A 16102-nucleotide genomic window follows, 5' to 3' on the forward strand; every position below is an offset into this window, starting at 1 on the left:
ATTATTCAGAGAACAGTTTTTTTTTAATGAAATTGAAACAAATTGGTATTACAAAAAGAAAATAATAATAAATTTCTATTATTACTTCTCAATATAATTTGAAGGCAAAGAAATAGACATTTTTTTGCCGATCAGTTCTGTTAATTTCAGTGTAAGACCCTGCAAGGTGTAGTTATGGGTGGGAGGAATTGATAAGGTGATCCTCATTCTAGGATCTGGCAAGTGCACAATGAAGCATGAAATATAACAAGTTATCCCAAGTCATTCTTGTGTTTTTTTTTTTTTTTTTTTATAATTCATCTTAGCAGTGCTGAGAGTCAGAGCTAACCAGGTTTTAAAAAAAAAAAAAAAAACTGAATGCAGATCTTCCTGGTGGTGTTTTGGAAATGCAGTTAACAAGCAAGTCTGAACGCGATATTATAAACAAAACTTTGACTCAACATTTCTGAAGATGTGCAAAGTCTGCTACAATAGCTTTCTCGAGGCATTCAGAATTAATTGATGTGTAATAGGCAATCTGAATAGAAATCCACATGCAGGAAAAATTCGTGATCTGATTTTAACACAAAATGTATTATCAGTGAAATTTCATTTCTATTCCAGTATGGATGTTAATAAAAACCCTCTTGCTTTTTCTAAAAAATCTCCTGTGTTTTGGGAAGAATGCCTGCATTTTAAAGAAATTGTGTTCTTTTGTGTCAGGAGACGATTGAAGTGCGTGTGGGTGTTATGTGTAAAAAGCAAATTGTAAAATTTTGGGATGCAAATGCAAAACTGTTTTATCTGAATTCTGTAGTTAATATAATCATGATTGGCATAGAGGATTACTGTATATTCTGGTTTTTTTTTTTTTTTTTTTGTTATTGCTTAGTGACAAAGCTGCAATCAAAAGTGGATAGTATTAGATTTTTTGATAAAAATTTAAAAGAAGTGATTGCTGAACTGTTTGATGTTGCTGAAGAGTGTTTGTTGCTTACGTATCAATCAGTATGTTATTTTTCATAGTATTTTTTTGGTAGTATTATACAAAAACATATCTATGTTTTTGTATAATTTTCCACTTTTATTATTAGCCATTGAATATGTTTGATCAGTTACAACATAATATTGTTGACTAATGCCTACATTATGGTGCAAAACATGCATGTGCATTTCATGGACAAATGAGTAGAAGTGACCAGTGAGCCATCTTTTCCTTTTGCTGCTTTGTCTGGTTGTTCTTGTGGTTAAAGTGGTGGTGGGGAACTGTTCTCTCTTCTCATAGTTTGCCAATTCCATCATTTCCACTAATACAGGTATTCTAAATCATCTTTTGATGTTGTAAGCCTTTGAAGAATTGTGTTCTTGGGCTTATAATAAATAATACAGGGATTACCTTGGTCTCTTTATAGGAAGGCTTCTTTTCCAACTCTCCTAGTCCATCACGTAAAGAATTCAAATAGAATAATAAAATTAATAAAAATTCATTTTTTTAATGTGTTCCATACCAACAGCTCGCCCACAATTCATTAAATTGGAATCACCGTTGAGGCCCCTAGCTAACTCAGCCCCTAAAATACCAATTGTGATGCAACTATCAACTTAGGGAAACATTATGTCAACATTAACAAATAAGTTAAAACAAATATGAATACGCAAAGATATATTTTCCTCCTTAAATTGGACAAATACTTTTCGATGCCTCGTGTTCACACGAGGAATAGCAATAAAATTGTGCCGATGTGTTTGTATTTAAAAGAAAATTTAGTTCTCATCACGCATGCATTTATAGGACCAATCATCTGATATCAAAAAATGTCTGCAAATGTTAATTGAGTTTTTGCAGAGTTTAATTTCAAGGGTTTCTGCAATAAGTAACTTACTATAATTATGGTGGAAATTAATTATTTTAGCTTCATTAAAAAGGAAAGAATGTTCTTCAGTTCTTCATTTACAGCATGACATGCCGGCTCTGAGACATTTGTTCTCAACGTGCGAAAGCCTCACATTGTTTCTTGCGAAAATCTACCCCACCCCACCCCCGAGTGGATCCGATGTAAGTCGAATCATTCTATTTTACAAGTCCTTAATAATATTCATACTAGATTAAAATTTACATTAGAAATCTAGAAGGAAGAAACTAAATCTATAAATTTTCTTAATTTTACATTACAGAGGGTGGGGGATAAACTAAATTTTAGTATCTACAGGAAACCAGCTAATATGGGCATGTTATTACATTATAATAGCTATCACCCATATACATACAAAAAATTGGTCATGCTCAATCAGTTCTTATATGCTTTTAAATATTCAACCACACTGAATGCATTACAATTAGAAATCAAGAAACTAACAAAACGATACCTCAATAGAGGCTACCCAATTAACTCTATTAACAAAGTTAAATTGATTGCCCAGGAAAAGATAACCAATAATAATCAGAAAACAAACATTGAAAAAAAGCATTTTATTACAATCCCGTATGTTGAAAACTGGTATAACAAACTGAGTTATTTATGTAAGGGCATGGATATGAAAGTGATAGCTAAACCCACAAATAAATTGTATACATTTTAAAGGAAATGTATGACTAATTCTTCCTTTCAGCAAATGCACGATCTTGTTTATAGTATTTCTTGCTAAGATTGTGATTCGACTTACACCGGATCCACTCGATGGGGGATAGATTTTCACATGAAACAACATGATTCCGCGCGTTGAGAACAAATGTCTCAGAGCCGGCATTTCATGCTGTAATTGAAGAACTGAAGAACATTTTCCTTTTTAATGAAGCTAAAATAAGCTAAAATAATAAAAGAATTTAACTTTGTATTTTCAATGCAAACTTAAGCTAGGAAGTTTGGCCTTGCTTAACCCTATAATTTGAAACATCAAATTTCAAGAAGTGGTAAGACCTGCTGATTTTTAAGAAAATTAAAATAGAATTAATTTTTAGATGAAAAGATATTAACAACGAAACTTAAATAATGAATTTAAATTTTTACCTTCATTATTTTAAATTTAAATTCATTAGTTATTAATTTAAAATTTCTTCCTTTCTTTTATTTATAGATGTTAGAGGAAATATTGTCTGATTCAGAAGATAGTGAAAATGAAAAGCTTAGCGACTTACCATGCAGCATTAATGGAATAACTCAAGATGACTCTCAGTCTAACAGCATGGAATCAAGTTTCTCTCTAGAACACAAACTTGATTATACCCCAGATAAAAAAACAAAACCCGACATATTGCTTTCAGATAAATCATTGAATGATCATATTGATAATCCACTGATTTCTAAATCTAATGGTAAGCATCCAGAATCCTTTGTTCAAGCTATTATCCAAGCCATTGAACAACATTCTAAACCTGAAGATGGTGAAATTTGTTCCTTAGAGGAGAAAAATGATATTTCTACTTTAGCAGAGATATCAAAACAAGCTTTAATCAATGATTTAAATTATGATACAGTTCTTTCAAGGCCAGCAAATGAAACTTTTCTCCAAAATAGAAATAGTCAACAAGCAAAAGCTGGTAAACCTGTGGGCATGGCCAAACCAATTCGTCCAACTGTTCTGAAGACCAGTGAAAGTTCAGGGGTTTCTACACATTTACAGAACAAACAGTCTGAAGAACATGTGAAGGAATTAGATGATGAAAGTGGAAAAAATAAAGCATCTTTGAATAATCAATTACAGCAAATTAATATTCTTATAAATAAATTAGAAAGAGTACTTAGTTTGATACAAGATAAATATTTAATTAGTATCAGATTGTTAAAAGAAGAAAAGTAAGTATTATAATAAATTGTTATGAATATTTTGAATTAAAATTACTGTGAATAGTTTCATTGTCATAAATACACTAGTCTGTTTGTTAGAGAAAGAGCTTTGGAGGCATGGCATAGTGGGTAAGTATATTTTCTGAAATGCAGAGTGGAGGAATGTATGTGCTGAAATTCTAGAATTTTACCCACCCCGCCCCAACACAAAGACCGTTTAATCCAACTCGTACTTGAACCTGAAAGCTACTGTTGCTACCTGATCCTTATTTGACCCTCAGTCAAACTGGGCTGAAGCATGAAGACCAGGTCTGCAGAGCCCACCCAAACCGCTTCACTTGGCTCTCAGGTGGTGTACCTTTCCATATAAACTGCCAATTTTGTTAGGATTTTTTTTACATCAGAGCTGTATCATGTGAATAATCAAGTTATTTATAACTCCTTTGCTGTATATTCTAAGAAATCATACAATTCCTGCTCTCTCTCTCTCTCGCTCTCGCTCGCTTTGGGGAATGACGCTTGTGCCAGAGAATAAAAATGCATGAGATGTATGTAAACTATAAAGTGATATAGACTATATAAACTACAGTGCAATTAAGTCACAAAGGAGGTTAGGCATGCTAAGGCAGATTATAAGAGGTCTCTGGCAATGAATGCAAAAAAAAATGCCAGCAAAGATTTAACTTATGCAACACTAGAAGAAGAGGAATAAAACATATTGATCTATTACATATGACTTGTTTCACCGTTTATGATCCTGCTCAGGTTGCTGACAACCCGAATAGGTATTTTGCAACTACATTCACACATGGGGAATTTTTTTAGGGATGGAGATACCAGAAGTTTATAAAATTCTAAGAGGGAGCTAAACGATTTTCTAATAACTGAGAGATAAGTAAAGCGAAATTGTTGAAGCATAATGTAAAAAAAGGCACCTGGACAGATCAGATCTATCAATTTTTATTAAGGAAGATGACAAAGGAGGTAGGCAAACCTTCTGCTGTAATAATGAGAACATTTTTAGATTCAAGAGAGGTCCCTATGGACCAAAGATGTGCAAATGTATCCCAAATTCACAAAGGGAGAATCAAAGAGTGATACGAGTAATTATTAAATTACAGACCTGTTAGTTTAACTTCTGTTCCAGGGAAAATAATGGAGTCACTGGTTAAAGAAGCATTGCAGGATCATCTATGCAAGACTGCAACTTTGATATCATATATTTGGATCTTAGAAAGGCTTTTGATACTGTTCCACGTGGAAGACTGCTGCACAAATTGGAGCAGTGTGGCATTGGGAGTAAATCGCTGCTATGGATAAAGGGATGGTTGAGTGGGAGAAGACAGAGTGGTAATCAATGGACACTGCTCTTCGCGGACTAATGTTATTAGTGGAATCCCCCAAGGTTCAGTGTTGGGTCCATTGTTGTTTTCTGTATTCACTAATGATATTGATGATGGTATATCAGGCTTAATATCCAGGTTTGCAGACGATACAAAGGTCGGCAGGGTTGTTAATGACAGTACGCTGCTGCAACAGGATCTAGAAAAGTTGAGTAGATGGGCTGAGAGGTGGCAACTTAAGTTTAACATTGACATATGTAAAGTACTGCATACGGGAAGCAGTAACCCCAGAGTAATGTATAAACTCTGTGGTACTACACTGACAGAGGTAGAGAATGAAAAGGACCTGGGGGTAATTGTGCAGGCAGATATTAAGTTTTCTGAGCAGTGCAGACGGTCTGCAAGAGTAGCCCATGGTGTCTTATCAGTGATATACAGGAATTTTTAAAGCAGGGATAAAGAGGTGATTATCTCCTTGTATAAGACAATGGTCAGGCCACACCTTGAGTGGCACCTCCATAGCCAGGTGGGCAGGAGCAGCAGTGCGTAGCACACGCTTCTTGATTAGACCGGGGTTCAAGCCCGTGACCAAATATATGGAGTATGCGGAAAGGTCATAGAATGACCACTGCATATCCCCGCAGCAATATGGCCTTAGTTGCTAATGCTCCTAAAGACCAAATAACAACAACAACAACACCTTGAGTACTGTATACAGGTCTAGAGGCCTCATTTTAAGAAGGATGTAGAGCTGTTGAAACGAGTACAGAAGGAGAGACTCTTCTACAGGGATGGGATACACTTAAATAGAAAGGGTGCAAGAATATTTGCTGATGCTATCGAGGCAGTGTTAGGTGGATCGGAAAACTGATAGCTTGGGGGGATACAAGGACTAATAATTTAACAGTAGCCGTAAGGTGATTCTTGCACTACTTCTATTAGAATAAGTAGCGACCTGGAGCGAGAGGTGTTGGGGGTTTCAGGGACGGATGGCAGTCATCGTGAAATAGGTGGGTATATGGGATGTGTTAGGGTAACTAGGAATAGGAGCATGTATACCAATGCTAGAAGTATAGAAAATAAATTTGATGAATTTGAAGTGTTGGTCAAGACATCAAAGGCGGATATTGTTGGGATAGCAGAGACGTGATGTCACACATATATAAGGAATGCAGAACTGGAATTTGGGGAGTACAATGTGTACAGAAAGGATAGACAGGATAGAAAGGGAGGAGGTGTTATGCTGTTAATTAAGAAAAACATAAAATCAAAAGAATTGCACCCAGTTGATATAGATGAACAGTGCACTGTTGAGTCAGTTTGGTGTGAAATAAGCACTGTGAAAGCAAAAATAAGAGTAGGAGTGTGTTATAGGTCTAATGACTCGAATGAGTACAGTGAACAGTTATACAGAGAAATAGAGTGGGCCAGTAAATCAGAATGTCTTATAATGGGGGATTTTAACTTCCCAGATATTGACTGGAACTTGTGGGTTGTTCACTCACGCACTAGTCACACTTTTGTGGATTTATTGGATGATTGTTTTCTGCAGCAGCATGTTCGAGAGGCAACCAGAGAGAGAGAGAGTAATACTCTTGATCTGGTTATCAGCGGTGATCATTCGTGTATTAAGAATTTGCAGATAAAGGAACCACTGGTGGCAGTGATTACAGTGTACTGATGTGGCATTTACTTAAAGATGTAATTACCATCGGGGATAAAGGAAAGGGTTTTTGCTTCCGTAAAGGTGAGTACAGTGGTCTCAGAAAGTTTTTAAATTCTGTACAGTGGGATAAACTGACGATGTTACCAACAGTAAATTCTAAGTGGGAAGCATTCAAGGAATTAATCGTGGAAGCTACTAAAAGTTTCATACCTATTAAGAAATATTGTTCAAGGTTTAGGCCTAAATGGTTATCAAATAAAGTAATGAGACTCGTAACAGAGAAGAAAAATGCATGGGATGCATATAAATTATCAAGCGACTCAGAAGCCTATGGCAGATATAAGATAGTCTGTAATCAGGTCACAAAGGAGGTTAGGCAGATTACGAGAAATCCTTGGCAAAAGATGCTAAGAAAAACAGCAAGGATTTCTTTACTTTTATAAACTCTAAAAGGAAGGGGATGAATCTGATTTGTCCACTTGATATCGATGGATCGACTGTTGATGATCCTGCCCAGATAGCAAACAAACTGAATGAGTATTTTGCATCTACATTCACACACGAGGAGTTATTAAGTTTTGGAAATGGCAGAAGGTTATCAAATTGTAGCAGGATACTTAATGATTTTGTAATAACTGAGAGCAAAGTGGAGGAGAAATTGTTGAAGTTAAACATAAGAAAAGCACCTAGGGTGGATGGGATCTATCTAGTTATATTAAAGGAGGCAGCAAAGCAACCAAGCAAACCCTTAGCCATAATTATGAGAGCATCCTTGGACTCAGGGGAGGTTCCCACGGACTGGAGATGTGCAAATGTATCCCCGATTCACAAAGGGGGATCAAAGGGCGACACGAGTAATTACAGACCAGTTAGTTTAACTTCTGTTCCGGGTAAAATAATGGAGTCACTGGTTAAAGATGCATTGCAGCATCATCTAGACAAGACTGCAGCAATAATTCAGACACAGCATGGGTTTGTTAAGGGAAAGTCTTGTCTGACAAATTTGATAGGATATTATGATGTGGTTACAAAGGAACTGGATGCAAAAAATAATTCTGATATCATATATTTGGATTTCAGGAAAGCTTTTGACTGTTGTGCCTGGAAGACTATTGTACAAATTGGAGCAGAATGGTATTAAGGGTAAGTTGCTACAATGGATAAAAGGATGGTTAAGTGGGAGAAGACACAGAGGGTAGTAATCAATGGGTGCTGCTCTTCTTGGACTAATGGTATTAGTGGAGTCCCACAGGGTTCAGTGTTGGGTCCACTGTTGTTTTGTATATTTATCAATGATATTGATGAAGGTATATCAGGCTTAATGTTGAAGTTTGCAGATGATACAAAGGTTGGCAGGGTTGTTAATGACAGTAATGGCAGTGTGCTACTGCAACAGGATCTAGATAATTTGGGCAGATAGGCTAAGAAGTGGCAACAGAAGTTTAACCTTGACAAATGCAAAGTACTGCATATGGGTAACCCCAGAGAAACATACCAACTGTGTGTTACTACACTTAAGGTGGTAGGAAATGAAAAAGACCTGGGAGTAATTGTGCAGTCAGATATGAAGTTTTCTGAGCAATGCAAACAGGCTGCCAGGGCAGGTCATGGGGTTTTGTCAATGATATATAAGAATTTTGCTAGCAGGGAAAAGGAGATGATTATCCCTCTGTATAAGGCAATGGTCAGGCCACACCTTTGGTACTGCGTACTGGTCTGGAGGCCTCATTTTAGGAAGGATGTAGATTTACTTGAGCGTGTACAGAGAAGGGCAACAAGATTGGTGAGGGGAATGAAGGGATCCTCTTACCAAGAGAGGCTTAAGTTCTGCAAATTACAGTGGCTGGAGACTAGGCATCTGCGCGGTGATCTGATTGAGGTATATAAGGCCTTGAATGGGTTGAGCACGCTGAATTCTGATGGGATCCTTCCACTTGTTCAGATTACGAACTTAAGGGAGCATAAATTGAAATTTAGAAAAGACAGATGTAGGATAGATGTGCAGAAATTTGCCTTTAGCCAGCGGGTGGTTAATTGCTGGAACAAACTTCCATTTGTCATGTGGAAGTTGATAGGTTGAATAAATTTAAGGAGGAACTGGACAGGCATTTGGAGGGAATGGTGTGATTTTTTTTTTTTTTTTTGGCTGATGCTGCATAAGCTCATACATATGCTTTCTTGCATCACATGCCACTACTACTAATAGTAAATGGAACAAAGTGTTGCTCTTATGAAGAAAGGCTTAAATTTTGCAAATTACAGTGTCTGGAGACTAGGCACCTGCAACGTGATCTGATTGAGGTGTATAAAGCCTTGAATGGTTTGAGCTTGTTCAATGCTGATGAGATTCTTCCTCTTTGCTCAGAATAATCGCCTGAAAGGGCATAAATTCTAATTGAGGAAAGACAGTTGGATAGATGTTTGGAAGTTTGCCTTTAGCCAGTGGGTGGTTGATTGCTGGAACAAACTTCCACCTGTCGTTTTAGATGTTGATAGCTTAAACAGATTCAAGGCAGAACTAGACAAACATTTGGAGTCGGTGGATGAGTGAAATGAGAAAGGGGGGGTTGACCGATACTATATAAGCTTGCTTTCTTGCATTATGTGTCCCTTGCTAATGTATCAATGATGCTTACCTTGCCAAAGATGGCCTCATTGAGCTTAGGACAAAGAACTTGATAAGACTTGAGTTTAACTCAGTCTTAAAGAATTTTGAGGCACCTCCGTAGCCAGGTGGGAAGGAGCAGCAGTGCGTAGCACACGCTTCTTGATTAGACCGGGGGTTCAAGCCCGTCACCACCAAATATGGAGGCTGCAGAAAGGTCAGGGAATAACCACTGCATATCCCGGAGCAATATGGCCTTAGTTGCTAATGCTCCTAAAAACCAAATAACAACAACAACATAAAGAATTTTGGTGTTCTTTGACACAAGCCTAGCTATATGCAGAAGGAAGCGTGTAATTTGTATCTTATCTGCTTCGTGTTTTTTTTTTTTTTTTTTTTTTTTTAATGCCAGTGCAACAAAAGCCTGTAGCTTCCTTGCACGATGTGGTGATGCAACAAAAGCCTGTAGCTTCCTTGCACTATGTGGTGATTGCTATTACCAATTACGTGTCTGGTAAAGCAAGCTTGGGGGCTCTAATTCCATTTGCAACCACATGTCTTTGCAAGTTAGGATTTTCAACACTTATCACCACCAAAGCAAAAAATCAAAATTGATTGTATGTCAAACATGATGTGTGTTATCTTGTGAAAAATCTCTCCGTAATTTCATCTTATTATTCAAGCCAAGCAGCAACAGCCTTATCATCGAAATGTCCTTTTAAACAGAATTAAAGTTTAATTTTAATATACATAATTTTTATTCAGGGAATTATTATTGATTTTTTGCATTAAAGAAAATATTTTTTGTAAAGATTGTTTTTAAAGTTTGAATATAACTATATGTGAACGTAAAGATTTTCCTGTGCAATACTATTATTATCTATTATTTGTATGTAAAGCCTTTTATTTATACATTTAACATACATTTTTCTGAGTAGTCCGTGACATTCACGAGACTCTAAAAAGGGTCCATTACACAAAAAATGTTAAGAACCACTGCTCTAGAGCATGCCATTAGTGGAAGGAATAAAAGAAAATTCAGAAACATAAAGAAGAGCTGAATATGTTGTATCAAGAGGCAATAAAGCTGATAACACCGAAAAATAGGAGCATGTCTATATGCACTCAAATGGTTGTGGGAAATGTTTTGTTAGAGCCCAGACTGAAATTAACTGAAAGAATCATTCACTCCTTATCTCACTGGATCCACAAAAGCCAGGAAAAAAAAAAAAAAATCAGCCAGCTGTCACCCCCCTTATCAATTTTACCTGATGTGCCACTTCTACCAAAGTGGTGAAGAGAATATCTCTAGTCAAACCCAAACTGTTGGCAACTCAAGAGAAAATAGATACAGAGATAGGCAGAGTCACTGATGACTCAGTCTTGGAGCAGTTTGCAGAGGAAGAAATAGATACAGCATGATGCTCACACTTCCCCAAAAAAAGATAAACTCCAGGCCGAAAAATGTCCTCAATACTTTGAAAGCTGACGATGAATCCACTATGCCAGGGGTGGGCAACATCCGGCCCGCAGGCCACATCTGGCCCACGACGATGTTGAATCCGGCCCCCTCGGTAAATGCATAAATATAGAAAATCCATACCTGACTACACTCGCCGTAAATGTTCGGCTTAATTCGGTTCAATCGGGAATCGCGGCCAGTACAACAGTAACCAAGTGATTCTACGCAGCGTCAAAGAGTTATTTCCTAATTATTATTGTAGCATCGATCGAATGAAGTTCCTTTGGGTTTGACTTCTTATTAAAAAAAATAATATTGGTGCGAGATATTTTATGTCTTTTCTAATTATTACAATTTTTAATTTAATATAATTTATAGCCCATAAAATGAGCCAATTAAAAAAAAAAAGAAAAATTTATGCCGAATGCCGCATTTTCAATGATAATTGGACATTCAGATATTTTTTTTAAAAATACATTAATAATTTGCTAATTCAAGTAATATAACATTTTTTAGGTTCTGATTTTTTTTATTAAATCGTTCAATCTATTCCGGCCCACATCATGATGCGAAAATTTCATTTGGCCCGCACCATGATACGAAAATTTCATTCGGCCCGCTGACAAAAAAAGTTGCCCACCCCTGCACTATGCCCAAATAATGGTGATATTCATACTGGAATTGCTATAGATTCTGACAGAATATTGATATCGTGGCCCTGTTCCACAGGAACAAGCCAGCTTGCCTTTGTAGCGGGCAACCATAAACTGAAAAAGAGTATAATATGGCAACCAAACTGAAATAGAAGACATATTTAAAGGCAAATGGGACCCTACTTGGAATTTCAGACTGATATACAAAGATGGAACTGAGGGCATTCCTGCTCATGGTGGAGTCACCATCATAGCGGGCAACAATACTCCTTTCCAAATAATACCCCTTATTACCGAAATGGAGATGGTTGTTATTTACCTCTTTGTGAGGTTTCTCCTAACAATCTGCTCTGTATATTTGCCATTTGGGATCAACAGATCTCCCAGCCATGCTGCGATGAACTCATTAGGCAGCTGCCTTCTGCTCTCTTATTATGGAATCTCTATGGACATAACACCCTCTGGGTGTTATAGTCATTGAGATTCCATAACAAGAGAACAGAAGTGCAGTATGGACACATGAGGGTCTGCATAATAGTGTGTGCCTGAAAATGAGCTCTCCTCATAAAAAGGCAATAAAAAGTACTGAAGCCTGTAACAGTTACAAATTGAACTGTAACAATACCACTGAAAAGTTTAGGCTAGAAAGGCAGATTATGAGAAATTTCTTGCTGAGAGCAAAGAATGGGGACAGGAAATTTTTCTGGTATGTGGATACTAAGAAGAAAAGAGCACATCAGATCAGACCCTTGCAAAGTGCAGGACAATTATAGATAACCTTGCTGACATTGCAGATGAACTGAACAGGTACTTTTCATCAATATTTACAGAGAAAAGACCATTCATGGTGCGGTGAAGCTGTAAAGCATGAAATTAGCAATGTTGAAATTTCAAAATATTATTTATTGGAAAAACTTACAAGCCCAAATGCAAGTAAGGCTCCTGGAGTTGATGGCATATACACATCAACACTATAATTTTGAGGGAAGCAGCAAGAAAGTGCTTTGAGATTAAATATGTGGTTATCACTAGACTTAGGAGTTATTTCCTTGAATTGGAATATATGAAGGTGGCTCTAAGAGTGAATGGGTAACTGATTGGTCAGTCCGACTTCACTAGTATGGAAAATCATAGAGGCAATGATAGTGCATTACAGGAGCATTTAGATAGAAATGGAATTTTGAATGAAACACAACATGGCTTTTTAAAGGAAAAATCATCTTTAGCCAACCTGGTTAGCTATTTTAACGGTCACTCATGAGCTGGATGTAGGAATTGATTTTGACATTGTTTATTTAGATTTCAGCAGAGCATTTGACTCGCTCCCACATGAGAGGTTACTGCATTAACTGGAACATGTTGGAATCAGAGGGAAAGATTTTAGATGGATTGCAGGAGGCAGAGGGTTGTGATTAATGGTTATTCAGATTGGGCTAAGAAGTGGGGTTCACCAAGGCTCACTACAGAGAACACACTTTTGGTTTTGGTTTTCTTTAATGACATTGATAAAGGGATAGAGGCTGTGATCTCAAAATTTGCACATATCAAGATTGGTAGAGTGGTTAATAATCAATATCAAGCACAACTTCTTTGGGGTGACTTCACAGATGGTCAGAAATGTGGCAATATGTCATTTAATGCAGCAAAGTGCAGTTTTACACTTGGAGAATAGCAACCCTAAAATAACATATACACTTGATGGGGTTGAACTGAAAACTGTAGAGGAAGAAAGAGATTTGGGAGTTACAATACACTTGGGCAAGAAGGGTTCATGGCATCCTATATCAAGCATTTGCTTATAGAGATAGAGAGGTCATAATACCTCTCTATCTCAGTAATATAGGGTAATTGTAAGACCACACTTGGAATACTGTGTGCAGGTATGGAGGTTGCATCGAAAAAAAAATTGGGGGGGTTGTCAGTGTGCATGTATGAGGAGAGGATGTTTTTTTTTTTTTTGGAGCATTAGCAACTAAGGCCATATTGCATGTGCTACGCACTGTTGCTCCTTCCCACCTGGCTACGGAGGCGCGTGTATGAGGAGAGACTGAAATGTGGTCTGCAGAGCTTGGAAACTAGAGGCAAAAGCAGGGGTGTTCCTAGGGTATGTGGCACCCAAGTACAATTGCAATTTGGTGCTCGGGTGCCAGTGTAAATTTGGTGCCCACTTTAAAATTTTCTTGATATGTTTCAGGTTTTCAGGTGCCCCTTGAATGTTGGCATTTGGGTGCAGTACTACCCCTTGCACCCTCGGGACAGCATGCCCCTGGGTAAAAGTAAAATGAGTGAGGGTGAAATTTTCAAATTGTTTTAGACTGCACTGTAGGAAGTTTTCTTTTAGCCAGAGAGTTGTAAATTATTGGAATAAGTTGCCTCTGTGGGTGGTTGAGTCTGACAGCTTGGGGAAATTCAAAGCTCAGAGGAAGTAGTCAGATAAGTGGTTTATTATTATTTTATTTATTTATTTATATTTTTTTTGGGGCAGTGCAACAAAAGCCCAGAGCTTTCTTGTGCCTTATGGCTGATACTAAATGTGGGACTTTGCTCATAGCCTTTCTGCACATTTTCTGCCATTGATCCCTCTATCTGCTCTGCTCTCCTTCCTTTGTTTACACAGAAAGACCCTATGGAAGTGATTACCTCCTTGTGATATCTGCTTTGGCTGAGAGTTAAACCATGTCAGCTTTGAAGGATATCTTGGTGGAAGTTTGATAAGGCTGATTAGAATGCCTTCCAATAGCTAGGGTTTGACATTACAAGAATCAGCTAGGAGCCCATCAGTAATGATCTACACTGCTCCACCATTTCCAAAATTTAGGATGCACAGCAGCAAAAAAAAAAGTGCAAAACAATCCATGGAGATATCAACTGATATCCTACCCCAGAAAATCTAATATCTTTTAAACTTACAGGTGCCTAAGTATGCTATATATGATATCGGAGCCAAAAGGAATCTTGTATCTGTTTTACTTTCTCCGTAATTAGTAAAATCCACTAGCTTTGAAGCAATCTGGGAGAATATCCGAAAATGTCTCCTTCTCTTCAGAGTTCCTGGTACGAAAAGAGAAAAATGGACATTAAACTTCTCTTAAAAAGGGCAGGAACCATATAACAAGCTGTACACAAGAACTAAGAGAAGCACTATTTCTGTTACAGCCAAGTTCTGCTGGGACTAATAATATCCATTATGAAATAATAAGGTATGTGTCAATACAGTCAGTGGATCCCCTCCTAATCTTATAGGATATAATTTTTATTGAAAGACAATTTCTGGATTCCTGGAAAAGGGTGATTGTCCTTGCATTTCCAAAGTCAAGAAAGGATTCTATTAAACTAATTAACTATCATCCAAATGCTCTGACAAATTCGTGCAAAGATCCTGGAAAGAATGATTGATGCTCATTTTGTATGGTATTTAGAAGCCAGTGGCTATTTTCCATACCTCAACAGGTTATAGTGTGGCTTTCAAAGGAACAGGGCCACTTTGGATCATTTACCATTTAATTAGATTATAAATATATATATTCGGGATGCTTTTATAAACTCTGAGCATCTGTCAGCTTTTTTTGATATTGAAAAAGGGTATGACAGCCTGGTTAGCTGCGTCATGCAGTTTGGCATATTACAAGACCTATTAAACTTATCTGAACCACTATTTCTAGTTTGAGTGAATCAGAAGTTGTTTCACAATGCATATATCTGATGCGCGAAATGAAAACTGTATCCTTTCATTTCAAGAACATGTATTTGTATCCACAACAAACTTCTACTAATAGATTCAGTGTGTAGGTTTTGTTTTGTTTGTTCATGCTAAATTTTTTGTGCGTGAGTATTCTCATTGCATCTAGGCTTCATTGGCACATAAATCTTCAGTGCCTTGCCACTGTAAATTGAGCACCAGATTCAGATTTAAATGGGTCTGCTGCAGTCTTTATCACTGAAGACAGTGACCCATATTCCATGCACTGTCGATTTGGCATATTTCAAGATGTCCACACCTTTGAGATCAGCTTCCTGTTTTTATTAAAAACTATCTATCTAATTGCCACTTTCAAGTTTGTGTAGGGTCCAAACTCTTTCTCTGGAGTGTTTTACCAAGAGGAGAGAGTTCCACAAGGATCCAGTCTGAGTGTTACTCTTTTCTCAAGCAAAATAAACTCCATCAAGAAACAACTTCCACCAAATGTAAACAATGCCTCTTAGATTGACGATTTTATCATATTTGTCCTGCACTGTTGAGGATCATTAAAAGGCAACTACAAAAGTCCATCGATAATCTTGCATCCTTGAACTAATGGGTTGATATTTTCATTGCAGAAGATCTATATACGCTTTTGTCACAAATGGAATCTTCACCCTGACCCAAAATTAAGGCTTAGCAAAAAATCTCAGTGGTAGCAGAAACCTGGGGCTTATTTTTGACAGGAAACTGACTTTTCTCCATCAGCCAAGGGACAAGGGCATAACATTTTTTTGTTCCCTCTCCTCGATTTCAAAGGGTGCTGATTGATGTACTACCCAACTGTCTCTGCCATGCTCTTGTCCTCTTTAAATTTGATTATGGTTGCCAGTTGTGTGCTTCTGATGGAGACAGCATGCTGTCATGACT

General features: G+C 37.2%; 1 protein-coding gene across 1 annotated transcript in view; it reads left to right on the top strand.

Annotated features, from left to right (window-relative positions):
* The window catches only part of LOC150085861 (uncharacterized), a 273976-nt gene that overhangs the window by 210911 nt on the left and 46963 nt on the right, over positions 1 to 16102 (top strand). Inside the window, exon 7 of the mRNA XM_090374719.1 lies at positions 3055 to 3773. Within this exon, the coding sequence (XP_090230845.1) occupies positions 3055 to 3773 (719 nt within the window). The remainder of the gene's footprint in view (positions 1 to 3054; positions 3774 to 16102) is intronic.

This window comes from Mastigoproctus giganteus, chromosome 5 (genome assembly GCF_048544385.1).
Source record: "Mastigoproctus giganteus isolate SK-2022 chromosome 5, ASM4854438v1, whole genome shotgun sequence".
NCBI classification, from domain to species: Eukaryota; Metazoa; Arthropoda; class Arachnida; order Uropygi; family Thelyphonidae; genus Mastigoproctus; species Mastigoproctus giganteus.